The following is a 13,734-nucleotide window of genomic DNA, read 5'->3' as shown; positions in this document are numbered from 1 at the left end:
ATCCTTTTCCGACGTTTAAACGTGAAATGCGAATTGCTTCGACAATGCCGTCAAGACGTTCCCGTAGTAACGTCGACAGCTTAAACTCTATTATCACCATCACGCGCGCGTATACATAAATGATATCGGCCGTTTCAAGCCAAAAAAAGGGACATTTAAGGGCGATATCGGTGAGAGGGAGGCAGGGAGTTTCTTTTTAAGTTAAGGGCCATCGAGTTACCCCTAGAAACATTTGGAAGGGCTGCGGGCACTATCAAACACATACTTTCCGATAAACTTTCCTCATCGGGGAATACTTTAGGGGAAAATGAGCTTCTCCAGTTCATATTCAGAGGGCTTATCGCCCGTTTATAGCGCTTATAAAAAGTGCCTTCAGCTGATAGAGGAAGCGAATGACTGGTTACATTTTTCGAGGTTAAAGGTGTTAAAGGTAACCGCAACCGCCTTATGAATATTTTCAGGTTAAGCTAGCTTCCCTTAATTACGATTCTATACTTTAGTTGCCAAACCGTGTAAAGCGACTTCAGCGTTTTTGGTTTTTTATCAAGATATTTCGTTACCTTAGATTAAAAAAGTAGTAGCTCTAGCCTTAATGTATTCATATGAATTATTTTTTATCAATTAAATATTTTGTAACTAATACATGACCATGTTGAGATGACTTTTAGCGTTTGTCACAAACTACCTCACGTTCTACCTACTCCTCTTAAAGGGGAACGACCAAGCTTTTACAAATATGGCCGTATTTCCGTATCAAAAGATTAACAAGACGTTCAATATATTAACACGTACCTTTTTTTGGCTTGAAAAAATAGCTTTTGGCCCAAAAAGTTGAAACGAAAAATAAATTTTCGCCGTTATCTTAGGGGCTGCCGCCAGCGCCCCTAACCCCGTTTGAGCCATTTGCGAACTATCCTAATTTTTAAAATCGGGCAATTTAAGCTTAAGTCTCTTATAACTGGAACGCGCCGCGCGTGCAAAACATATTTTTTGCGTCTTCAGCAGCGCCCGCTTTTACGTTGTTTTTCTGTCTCACCGACTTCTCACCAGGTGTCGCGGCGGACGCGCGCTTTTCGATTTCCCGACATTTCTTTATTTTTTTAAAAATTAACCGCTTAATATTTTTTGATGCGGTTTTCACCATAAATTTTAGTTTTTAAAGCTTGACCGTTCCCCTTTAAGGATTAATCTAATCAAAAATAATATAGAACTTCGTACCCTAGATTTGAATAGGCCTTTCAATAAATTCGCTACGACTGTACAACTTGTTCTTGAAATTGTGCAGTCATACCTAGGGACGAGTTCATTAGCTGGGGAAACATGGTAGAAGTGAGAAAAATCAGTTAACAAGAAGGCCACGTTAATTTATAAAGGGTGTTAACTAAAAAACGATACAAGGACAATAACTCCAAATGTATTTTAGTTGGGAATTTGAAACTTTCCGAACACATAGAACATGTAGGGGGTCACTTGAAAACGGAAATTTCCATGACCTTGAACCATGTTTTTCAAGGTCATTTAAATTTTTTTTCGAGAAACATTAGAGATACAAAGTTGATTTCAATTAGAAAAGTGTTCCTCTTCATATTTTAGGAGTAAATAATTTTTATCCTTCCTTATTTGACCAATAACAAGTCCAAAGATTTTAGACAAAAACATGAAGGTCGTGATGAAAATTATGTACCAGAGACCAGGTTGAAGGGATAATAACTCGAATAATACTCATGCTAGAGTATCACAATTTGCTAGACATACTCATCTGGTTTTCATCGTGGTGGTTTTCACCCTGTTAAAGACATTTAAACTTAAATTTGAATTTACACACTTTCTAAATTGCAACCATTTCTCTAAATGCACTGGTTCTCTAGATAAACTTTGAATGACCTTGAACCATGAGTTGAAAGTCATCCAAGTTTGCAAATTCTAAAGACTTCCTACTAGATGAGTATGTCTAATTAAATTTGATACTCGATATCTAACATGAGTACTTTTCGAGTTAATAGCCCTTCAACTTGGTGTCTGGTACATTACTTTCATCACGCCCTTCCTGTTTTTGTATAAATTCCCTAGACTTGTTATTAGTCAAATTAGGTGGTTTCAAAGTTATTTACACCTAAAATGTGAAGACGAACACTTTTCTAATTGAAACCAACTTTGTATCTCTAATGGTTCTCTAGAAAAATTTTAAATGACCGTGAAAACATGGTTCAAGGTCATGGACATTTTCGTTGTCAAGTGTCCCCCTGCACGTTCTATGGGTCCTGAAAGTTTTAAATTCCTAGCTAAAACAGAGTTTGAGTTATTGGCCCTGTATCGTTTTTTAGTTAACACCCTGTAGAAAGGCTTCCAATTGACGGTTTTGTAACGAAGCGTTTATCCACTTGCGGCACGTGTTCTCCGTAAAATCGGCCTCCATCGGTCGCTGTGCCTGTATTATCGTATCAACTTTGATGAAACACTGCTGCGCGAACAGCACGTCATCGAAGTTGACCGTGGTGTTCTCTTTTGTTGGTTACCATGGTAACTATGTTGCTATTTTTTTCTGAGTTCTGACAGCTAGGAGCAACAAACACAGCACCTAGCTGGCAGGAAGTGCGTAAGCGCTATTGACTATAGTAATAAAGAGGGGGCACGTGTAGGTAAGCAGTCTGTGCGCAATCCTACTATATCTTACCAAGGACAGTAGATACAGGGACGAGAAAGTGTATTGGTGGCCTCTGTAGGAATATATCACCTAAAACGACCTAAACGCAAGGAGAGTTAGTTGTAAACAAAAAAAAATGGCGGTCACCTAATTTTAGCGGTTCTGGCGAGGCTTAAGTGTTCAAAACAAATGGGCATTTTTTTTATTTACGCTCGTAGTTTTATTTTTAATTTAACATCAAAATGGTAAAAACTAACTACAATAATACGGTCCATGGTGAACCACGTCTTAACAATGTCCGCGGTTTGTTTACATCTAACTCCCTGTGAATATGAAGACGTTTAAAATCGAATTTTTTTTCCTGCTTTCTCGTCCCTGTATCTACTGTCCTTGATCTTACCAAGAACAAATTTACGCAAGGAAGAACTTAGAACTGGCGCAGATATTATTTCCATGTAGTCCTACGATTTTTTTTTTATATATTTTGATAAGACTCAGTTTGCGTCATCTAGTGAGCGGAATCAAAAGTATTAACAATGGCAACTTTCGCAAACATAAAATTTTCAAAATTTATAGCTACTTCTAAATATACTTTTGAAAAATGCAACTATAAGGCTCTTTTAAAATATTAATTAATAATTAATAAAATTTCATTATAAATAAAAAATTACGAAATAATTCATAAATAAATATAAATTGAATTATTAAATTATAAATTTAATTTATGCACGATATTAAAATATTATTATACAATATAACGTATTTATAAAAAAATAATATAATTAATTAAAATATGCACGATTTACGAACCTTGAATTATACTTTTGAAATATTATTATTTATATAAAACTTAAAATTGCGTTTTCAAAATTTCCCGAAAGTCCCTTTCACACAACCAGTATTTATCCTGCTTTTTTTGGATTTCAACGAGGAAACATTGTAAATCCAGCCATTGTGAACCAAAATCATAAACTTAATTTCAAAGTTAGCTCTTTCAAATATTGAAATAAACTTCAAAGCAAAAATACTTCCAATAAAGAATTGTAGTTTCGATAAAAATAAGTTATGTATTAATATCAAACCAGATCATAAATTCAAACAACCTTACAAGTCCTCTATAAACAACGAAATGCTCCCCGAATTTCAAACGCCTTCTGCCATAACTTCCTGGATACAAAACATTATTTCTTTCTCAACAAAACATTTATTCCACCCCCACTTCCACCTTCTTCATTGTGTAGGGGAAATCTTCGACGCCTAAAAGAAAAATCCACGTAACTTTTTTTTTAAAATATTGAGTCTAGGTGGCGTAACGGCGCTAGCTTCTCCGAGGTAGTGCCTATGATCTAGCGTCTGCTACAAATAAATTAAAAAGTCATAAGAACGTTTTTTTTTTAAATAATCTTATCAAAATATAAGCAAACGATGCAAAAATTATATTAATATGCTAGTATCATTATTTATAAAGTCAAATTTACGAATAATGATCTGATTAAGCCGCTACCTATCTAGGTTTCAATGGCAAACCAAAGGGGGCGTAGCGATAGTTTTCGGTCGCGAATAGCGTCTTATTTAGCCGCTACCTATCTAGGTTTCAATGGCAAACCAAAGGGGGCGTAGCGATAGTTTTCGGTCGCGAATAGCGTCTTATTTAGCCGCTACCTATCTAGGTTTCAATGGCAAACCAAAGGGGGCGTAGCGATAGTTTTCGGTCGCGAATAGCGTTTGATTTAGCCGCTACCTATCTAGGTTTCAATGGCAAACCAAAGGGGGCGTAGCGATAGTTTTCGGTCGCGAATAGCGTCTTATTTAGCCGCTACCTATCTAGGTTTCAATGGCAAACCAAAGGGGGCGTAGCGATAGTTTTCGGTCGCGAATAGCGTCTTATTTAGCCGCTACCTATCTAGGTTTCAATGGCAAACCAAAGGGGGCGTAGCGATAGTTTTAGGTCGCGAATAGCGTCTTATTTAGCCGCTACCTATCTAGGTTTCAATGGCAAACCAAAGGGGGCGTAGCGATAGTTTTCGGTCGCGAATAGCGTCTGATTTAGCCGCTACCTATCTAGGTTTCAATGGTGAACCAAAGGGGGCGTAGCGATAGTTTTAGATCGCGAATATATCTGCGAAGCAAAAACCCCTTAAGTCTCGTTACGTGGTTTTTACTTTCAGACGATTTCCATATCGTGCAAAATGTTCCGAAGAGAAAAATATTTTATAGCATTGGTATTTGTTGTATAAATTTATTTTTGTTCATTTTTCTCCTTTTTTACCTTTTTCAAGATAGATTATGTTACTGCCCGAATCACTATGTTCCAGTGTGTGCCGTGAACGGTAAAACGTACCCCAGCGCTTGCTTGGCAAAGTAAGAATTTTCGATATCATAGTCGCGTTATCGAATAAAAACCAATTTTGAGATATTTTTGAAGTCGAAAACGAATCGTAACTTTACACATTATATCTTCGGTATTGTTAGAAATTTGAATACCGTAAAAACGGATTTGCCTACGAATAACCGAAATATTTGCATTTATCTTTCACGCAGTTTCCATACGAAAATCGTACGTTCCGTAAACAAATTAGAATCTTGAACACCCGAAAAATTTCTAGTAGACATTAGAAAATTCCTGATATATTTATCAAAAATCCAATTAAATAAAAACATGGCAAATCCTTTATAAAAAATATTAAATAATAGTTTAAATTGGAGTTTTTTGTGGAACTAATGATTAAGTATGGATTCTACCTACTTCAACAACGAGTCTTGATTTTTATGTAAATAAAAGGGACACACCGGCGTTTGAATTTAACCAGTTTCACGCCCTTTTTTCCAGAATATGATTGGTCGCATCTGCTAGCGGTTGGTAAATATGGGCCGAATTTTTTCAAACGCCGGATTTGGCCCTTTAAGGTTGATTTTTTTATTCGCGAGGTTGTTGTTATACAAATTTAAAATGAATTCAGACTTTTCGGAAAACGTAAAAGAGAAGCTTGTAAAAAATTAATCGCGTTTTGAAATTTCTTAGCTTTAAAAGAATCCAAAAGTACATAGAAATCCCTAAAATATAAAAAGGCTTGAAATAGTAAACGGTTTTAATGCCTGTTTATTCAAAGACTAGACTTAAATAACAACTATGCTGGGTGATGGAAGTATAAAAGATTAATCTGATTTGAGTAACTGATTATCTTCAGATATATCTGAAAATCACGACCCGAATAACATGAATAGTTGGCCGTTTGAAGCATTACCTACAGCAATGTACATGACGAAAAACATTGTATAGCCATGGATTATAGTTCTGAGGGCTTTTCGCCTTTGCTGTAGTATAGTTCAATCATTTTCTTATTCTTCGTGTATCCTGGTTTCTTACAAAAACTAGCAAACGAGTGTTTTATCCGTCTTTTCCATGACTCGTATCTGATTTGCGCGTGAATTGGCTTAGAAATTTTAACTGGGCAACCAGTTTTGATCCCACGATGAAGGAAAAAATTATTAAATTAAGTTAGTTGATTTAGACTAAAGTGCAGCCCTTGAAGCAGAAATGTTACCATTCCCATCCCATTTACGTTCAAATATTAGTCTTCCAACCTTTCCCATTCCATTTGACGTAAGTTTTCTCGTTCCCTACCATTCCCGATGCAAAGTGTCGTGTCCACGGACAGAATAAATTCCCGAACTCAAAATTACCTTTTCCATCCATTCCCTAACACACGCTACAAACTTAAAAGTAACTACCACCTAGGAGCAACAAACACAATGAGAACGCAGCTAGCCTTTAAACACGTTAACGCAGTGTTGCGTACAATTTTAATTGGACGAGCCTTTATACTGAACGTATTACGGACGGGGGGAAGACAATTTCCGAATTTTCCCCTTCCGACGGCAGCAGGTGCTAAAGCGTCTAACCAATGAAAAAGGTACGCGAGAAAATGCACGACTTTTGACGGGTGGCGTTCTCCTTGTGTGTAGAGGTCGGGGACGGTTAATCATTATCCATGTTTAAATTGATTTTTTTCGGGAAAAAAATGTAAACAAAGAAATTTACCGGTTAATATTTCGGAAAATGATTAAAAAACATGTATTATTCGTAAAATTTGAGCTTTTTATAGAAAAAAACGTCGTTTTTCCGATTAATTTTACAAATTTATCAAAAAATTAATCGGATAATACAGAAATATAAATTACTTGATCAAAACGTTTTACGAATAATTTTGAGAGCTTTATCTATTGAATAAAAGTTAACCATCCCCGACCTCTCCTTGTGTGGAGTGCTGTGTTTGTTGCTCCTAGCTAGCACCAATCATATCTAGCTTCCGTTAAACCTAACGGCAGAAATGCGAAATATGGTAGTTCATAGTCCCTTTAAGAGACACGCTTCGTATTTACTTCGAGTAAACATTCCATTTCGACTTCAAAAATGGTCCGGCAAAAATTCGATTGAAGCGATGGGAAGCCAAATGGTATTATCTGTTCGTAGGTGCGTGGGCTTCAGCGAGAGCCAGTTCGACTACGAGGCCTGTTTCTACATCGACCCTTGCGAACCGAACCCTTGCTCGCACGGACAAAAGTAAGAAAACCATTCACGGGGTGGGCGCTTTATCCGGGCGCGGTTGTCCCGGGCCAAAACCCGGCGTCGAATTGGCCGATCGACTAAACTCGGGCTATCCTTCTCTTTTTACGGGAAGGCAGAGCAGAAATGGGGGCAGCGAAGGGGCTAAAAACCCCTTTTGAATCCGCGACCAAAGAGAAATACTGAATATTTCATTTGCAGGTGTATCCGGAAACGAAGAGTTTGCCTTACAACCAAGTACATTTTCTGCCAGCAATACGAATGCGGTTAGTATACATTTCCCAGTATCAATCTCTTTCACTTGATGAAATTCCCAATGGTATTCTCCGATAGAAAGGAGAGGAATTGAAAAGGTCTAGTATCGCGGCAGCTCTGAATTTTTAAAATGCCAATATGGCGCCAGGGGGAGGGCCAATCCTTTTGGCCGCGCTACGCCCGGAGGGAACCACGCGAACACTTTTTATTATATCAAAGGAAAAGGAATTCCACTAGTGAGGTTAAGAAACGACCAAATACCCGTAGCCAAGCACGTAGATATAGAAAGTATAAGGGGGGGGGGGGGTTATAACACAACCAGATGAAATCGCGAGCGCGAAATTTTTCGTTAGCAATAACGCATATTTAAAGTACTGGCTAGACTCGGGACGAGTGACAATGACATTTCCGCACGTGTATCAAACGAAGTTTTTTAATGCATTTGCGAGAAAATGATAATAAAACAAAGAACAAAATTGATATTGTTTTGCAAAACTTAATTTCGCAAGAAAGGAATCGAGTCCTAAGGGGGGGTTTGAACCCCCTAAACCCCCCCTTATATACGTCCTTGCTCGTAGCGAATACGTCGAACGTTTCGGGTTTTTTCCAGGCCTCGCTTCGGTCTAAACTTGAGTCGAAAGTAGTTAAGCTTAGGATATCCCTGGTCGAAAACTCAATCTGGCCGAGGTATTTGCATTCTAAATCTCTCCGTTGTAACCGTGTAGGAAATGAACCGTGAGACCCTAAATACTTTATATGTGTTTCGCTTAGACGCATGTCTGGTGGGAATTGCGCGTTTCACTTTTAATACGTTTACCGGGGAAAGAACTCGTGGTTCGTGTAATATAGTTGCAAAAAAGGATTTAAAATAGGTCACGCGCACACCTTGGAAATCGAAATAATACTAGCCCTAATATATTAGACCTAATATTAAATGAAATAACTGACTATTCTTCTAAAATAAGTTAAAGATACATTTGTATCTCGCGAAATCCAAAATGTTTGCCGCGAGAATGTATTCGAGTGAACAGAGAATATGTAGGCGCTCTCATTCCCGAAAGAAAAACCACGCCCCTCCGCCTATCTCGTGGTAAGGGGGCAACAGGGGCAGTTCACTTCGATGATTAAGTTTGCACCCTTGATCGAGTAAATCATGATAAAGATGATTGAATGGATTAAGAGATTAAATCATGATTAAGTTGATTAAATCACGATTAAAAATAAACATATTCAAAAATTAGATCATGATTAAATTGATTTAAGTTGATTAAATCGTGATTAAAAGAATAGATCATGATTAAATTGATTTAAGTCGATTAAATCGTGATTAAAAGAATAGATCGTGATTAAACAGTTTAACTTGTGGTTAAATCAAGATTAAAAAGATTAGATCGTGATTAAACAGTTTAACTTGTGGTTAAATCAAGATGAAAAAGATGAAATCAAGGTTAAAAGATGAAATCAAAGTTGAAAGATTAAATCAAAGTTAAAAGATGAAATCAAGGTTAAAAGATTAAATCAAGGTTAAAAGATTAAATCAAGGTTAAAAGATTAAATCAAGGTTAAAAGATTAAATCAAGGTTAAAAGATTAAATCAAGGTTAATAGATGAAATCAAGGTTAAAAGATGAAATCAAGGTTAAAAGATTAAATCAAGGTTAAAAGATTAAATCAAGGTTAAGAGATTAAATCAAAGTTAAAAGATTAAATCAAGGTTAAAAGATTAAATCAAGGTTAAAAGATTAAATCAAGGTTAAAAGATGAAATCAAGGTTAAAAGATGAAATCAAGGTTAAAAGATGAAATCAAGGTTAAAAGATGAAATCAAGGTTAAAAGATGAAATCAAGGTTAAAAGATTAAATCAAGGTTAAAAGATTAAATCAAGGTTAAAAGATTAAATCAAGGTTAAAAGATTAAATCAAGGTTAAAAGATTAAATCAAGGTTAAAAGATTAAATCAAGGTTAAAAGATTAAATCAAGGTTAAAAGATTAAATCAAGGTTAAGAGATTAAATCAAGGTTGAGAGATTAAATCAAGGTTGAGAGATTAAATCAAGGTTAAGAGATTAAATCAAGGTTAAAAGATTAAATCAAGGTTAAAAGATTAAATCAAGGTTAAAAGATTAAATCAAGGTTAAAAGATTAAATCAAGGTTAAAAGATTAAATCAAGGTTAAAAGATTAAATCAAGGTTAAAAGATTAAATCAAGGTTAAAAGATTAAATCAAGGTTAAAAGATTAAATCAAAGTTAAAAGATTAAATCAAGGTTAAAAGATTAAATCAAGGTTAAAAGATTAAATCAAGGTTAAAAGATTAAATCTAGGTTAAAAGATTAAATCGGACTAAAAATTTAATCGTGATTAGCATGATTTAATACAGTTATTCGGATTAAGTCCAATTAAGTATGCACCAAAGGAGTTATCTGCCAGCTCTCTCTCCTTGTATATCTTTCGGCTATCGTGGAATCAGAGGCTACATATTCTATGTTAACCATTCTTGGTTGCTCTAATCTTGTTTGTCTTGTGGTATTTAGAAATAATATTCTACATAACTTACTATATCCTTAACTATATCAACAATTTAAAAGCATTTCTACAAAAAAGGTATTGAAAAGGAAGGGGCAAAATAAATTAAATTTGAGAAATTCTAAATTAAATTTGAGAATCTTCAAAATAAATTTGAGAAACTTTAAATTAAATTTGAGAAACTTTAAATTAAATTTGAGAAACTTCAAAATAAATTTGAGAAACTTGAAATTAAATTTGAGAAACTTTAAATTAAATTTGAGAAACTTCAAAATAAATTTGAGAAACTTTAAATTAAATTTGAGTAACTTTAAATCCGATACTTTAGGTCTAAAATGTAACAAATTTCGTAATTTCCCGTTTCCAACGAGTTTGAAAAATTGAGATGCTAAAACGCAAAAGACTTTTTTTAGGGAACGGGTAATTATTTTCGCAACCCATTCGGTTAACGTCTAACAATTACACTATTTTATTCTGGTCAGTGGGTCGCAACAACTGCTCGGCAATGGCCATATCACCGGTTTGCAGCAATAAGAACGTGCAATATCCGAATAGCTGTTGGATGCTTAAAGATAATAACACTCTGTCCTATCACGGACCTTGCATGGTAAGTACGGAAAAAATAATTGCCTCCTTTTTTATTTCCATTTGAACCATTTCGTCCAATTAATTCCCAAAATCCATTAGGCCTACCGTTACCCGTTACGCGTCCAAAAAGAACGAAATTCCTCTAATTGCTTTTGGCCAAGATTAATACACTTTCATCTTCTGGCCCATTTATGGCTTTTCTTGGTGTTTTTATCTCTTTTCTCTCTGGGCGGTTACGTTCAACGGGACAGCGCGATTGCAAGAAAACTGGTTCCGTCTGCGGCCTCAACGGAGAGCAGTACAACAACGAGTGTGACGCCTTGGCTGACTTCACCGCCGTGGACTACAAAGGAGGATGCAGAGCATTTCACAGTAAAAATACACGAAAATGTTTAATGAGCGAAGGAAAAGTTATCCTTAAGTCATTCGCTCATTGCCACTCCGTCTTCGACTTTACACCCGGGAAAGCCCGGCTTCCTCGCGATTACGGAGTTGCGCTGGGATTGTAACTTAAGCTCACTTATTATTGTCTTCTTTCTCGCCAACGAAAAGGTTACGAGGAGCCGTGCCACGGAGTTCTGTGCGAAGAGATATCACCCAACTGCATTCCCATTAAACCATTTGGTGCCTGTTGCTATTTATGTGGTGCGTGCCTTATTTGACGTTTAGATAACAATAACCCGGGGGTGACCATATTTCATTTTTAAAAGATTGCCATTTTGAAGGTCGAAAACACCTTTTCAGGGTCGCGATCACTTTGTTTATTTTAGTTCTTTTTATTATAAGATTTTAAAATATTTTAGAGATAAACATTTGAAGGTCGATCTCCCCTTGTTTATATAGCAAGATTTTAAAATATTTTAGAGATAAACATTTGAAGGTCGAGACCGCCTCGTTTATATTGCAAGATTTTAAAATATTTTAGAGATAAACATTTGAAGGTCGAAACCACCTTTTTCAAGGTCGAGACCGCCTCGTTTATATTTCAAGATTTTAAAATATTTTAGAGATAAACATTTGAAGGTCGAAACCACCTTTTTCAAGGTCGAGACCGCCTCGTTTATATTTCAAGATTTTAAAATATTTTAGAGATAAACATTTGAAGGTCGATCTCCCCTTGTTTATATAGCAAGATTTTAAAATATTTTAGAGATAAACATTTGAAGGTCGAGACCGCCTCGTTTATATTGCAAGATTTTAAAATATTTTAGAGATAAACATTTGAAGGTCGAAACCACCTTTTTCAAGGTCGAGACCGCCTCGTTTATATTTCAAGATTTTAAAATATTTTAGAGATAAACATTTGAAGGTCGAAACCACCTTTTTCAAGGTCGAGACCGCCTCGTTTATATTTCAAGATTTTAAAATATTTTAGAGATAAACATTTGAAGGTCGATCTCACCTTGTTTATATTGCAAGATTTTAAACTATTTTAGAGATAAACATTTGAAGGTCGAAACCACCTTTTTCAAGGTCGAGACCGCTTCGTTTATATTTCAAGATTTTAAAATATTTTAGAGATACACATTTGAAGGTCGATCTCACCTCGTTTATATTGCAAGATTTTAAAATATTTTAGAGATAAACATTTGAAGGTCAAAACCACCTTTTTCAAGGTCAAGATCGCATTGTTTATATTAAAATATTTTAAAAGAGTTTAGACGTACACATTGGAAGACGGAGATCGGCATTTCGTAAATTTCAGAAGTTTGTTAACAAAACCTTCAGACTGGAGGAACCCAGCATTTATTTTGAGAGTCAATAGAGAGGTTAAGCCAGCACCAGAAAATGTCCAGGAAACGTGTAGACGGAACTTGTAAAACTTGCAGGTTGTACACACAAAGGTACATCTACAATCCTACAAATTCCACCTTCGTATTTTCTGGCGGTGGATTAACCTGTCTAATGAGCCCCGGACTGCCCCTAATTGCGAGTCTGCCGGTCTGAACGAAAATATTTTTCATAAAATGGTTTCTACTCCATTGAGAGTTACCATAAGTCTATAATATTGTTCCATACGTTTGTCACTTTGTGGGCTATTTTACTGGGAGCTAGTAACGAAGTGACGTCATCAAAAGAATGAAATCTCCCCCTAGCGAGGCGCTGTTAATGGCTACGTGTGACGCGTTAGCAAGCGGACGCAAAACGGCGATGAAACCGGTAATGCAGGCTGTCTCGCGAATAGCTCTCAGTAAAACTTTTGCATGTGAAGAATAGGAAGTCTCACACTTATGTAATAAATATGATACACTTATGGTGCTACTTAACGCAACCTACATAGAAGCTCCGTGATTTTAACGAAAAAAATTAAATTAATTTAAATTTATAAAAAGATTGAAATACTTTGTCGTTTTGGCGCAGGTGGTGGCGTGATTCAATTGGCGTACAGCACGAAGATGTTGGAGTACTTTCTTCAGACTTTCCGCAAGATGGAAGCCGCGAGCGTGCAGTCGTTGGCGGCGGCGTTACGACGCCATCTAGTAGTGACCGAGTGCGACTTAGTCGCCCATTTGACCGTAGACAAGCAAATCGCTGTGATTGTGACCGCGAGAGGTTCCGAAGCGAGTGAAACGTTGTCGAAAGCGTGCGCGCTAGAAGCGGAACGTTTGCGCAAATTGTTGACGTTACGGAGTCCCACCGTCGTGTCGGAAATGCCTTTAGCGACTGTCGTCGGGGCCGTCAGCGCTCAACTTCAAATCGCTTCCGCGGCCGCGTTCTCATTACCCGTTGTTTACCGCGTCGCGTTTGCCGTTCTCATCGTTATCATTCCAATGAGATTAATAAATTTATGACTTTATACTGTTCCTAGTCTTTATTTCTAACGTTAAGCAGAGCACTCTAGAAGTTTGAACCTCTGAATAGGCGAAACTAAGTAAATTTAGTCTTAATTAAAGATAATTTAAACTCGTACCCTAGATTCGAAATCACTTTCTCGAGCGTTGCCGATAGCGTTTACCCACTTCCCGCTGGAACTCAGAAAAAATTCGCTCCAGGGTTTGCGCCTTACCGCAACCACGGCCAACTTCGATCACGCCCTGTTCGCGCTACAGCGGCCAACACATTCGTCGAAATTCAGCGAGCAAGGATTTTCCCCCTATAAACTGTACTATAACGTGTAGGAGTTCAGCGCCACGCTCGGTTTTTATATTGGCTTCAA

General features: G+C 36.6%; 1 protein-coding gene across 1 annotated transcript in view; it reads left to right on the top strand.

Annotated features, from left to right (window-relative positions):
- The window catches only part of Reck (Reversion-inducing-cysteine-rich protein with kazal motifs), a 95,100-nt gene extending 81,724 nt beyond the window's left edge, over positions 1-13,376 (top strand). The window contains exons 13-19 of the mRNA XM_090160796.1: positions 4,924-5,005; positions 7,119-7,208; positions 7,413-7,477; positions 10,472-10,596; positions 10,829-10,949; positions 11,130-11,222; positions 12,939-13,376. Of these exons, the coding sequence (XP_090016922.1) occupies positions 4,924-5,005; positions 7,119-7,208; positions 7,413-7,477; positions 10,472-10,596; positions 10,829-10,949; positions 11,130-11,222; positions 12,939-13,369 (1,007 nt within the window). The 3' untranslated portion in view covers positions 13,370-13,376. The remainder of the gene's footprint in view (positions 1-4,923; positions 5,006-7,118; positions 7,209-7,412; positions 7,478-10,471; positions 10,597-10,828; positions 10,950-11,129; positions 11,223-12,938) is intronic.
- The last annotated feature ends 358 nt before the right edge of the window (positions 13,377-13,734 follow it).

This window comes from Leiobunum rupestre, chromosome 10, assembly GCF_980474605.1.
Source record: "Leiobunum rupestre chromosome 10, qqLeiRupe1.1.hap1, whole genome shotgun sequence".
NCBI classification, from domain to species: Eukaryota; Metazoa; Arthropoda; class Arachnida; order Opiliones; family Sclerosomatidae; genus Leiobunum; species Leiobunum rupestre.
This window is presented reverse-complemented; position numbering and strand designations above follow the sequence as displayed.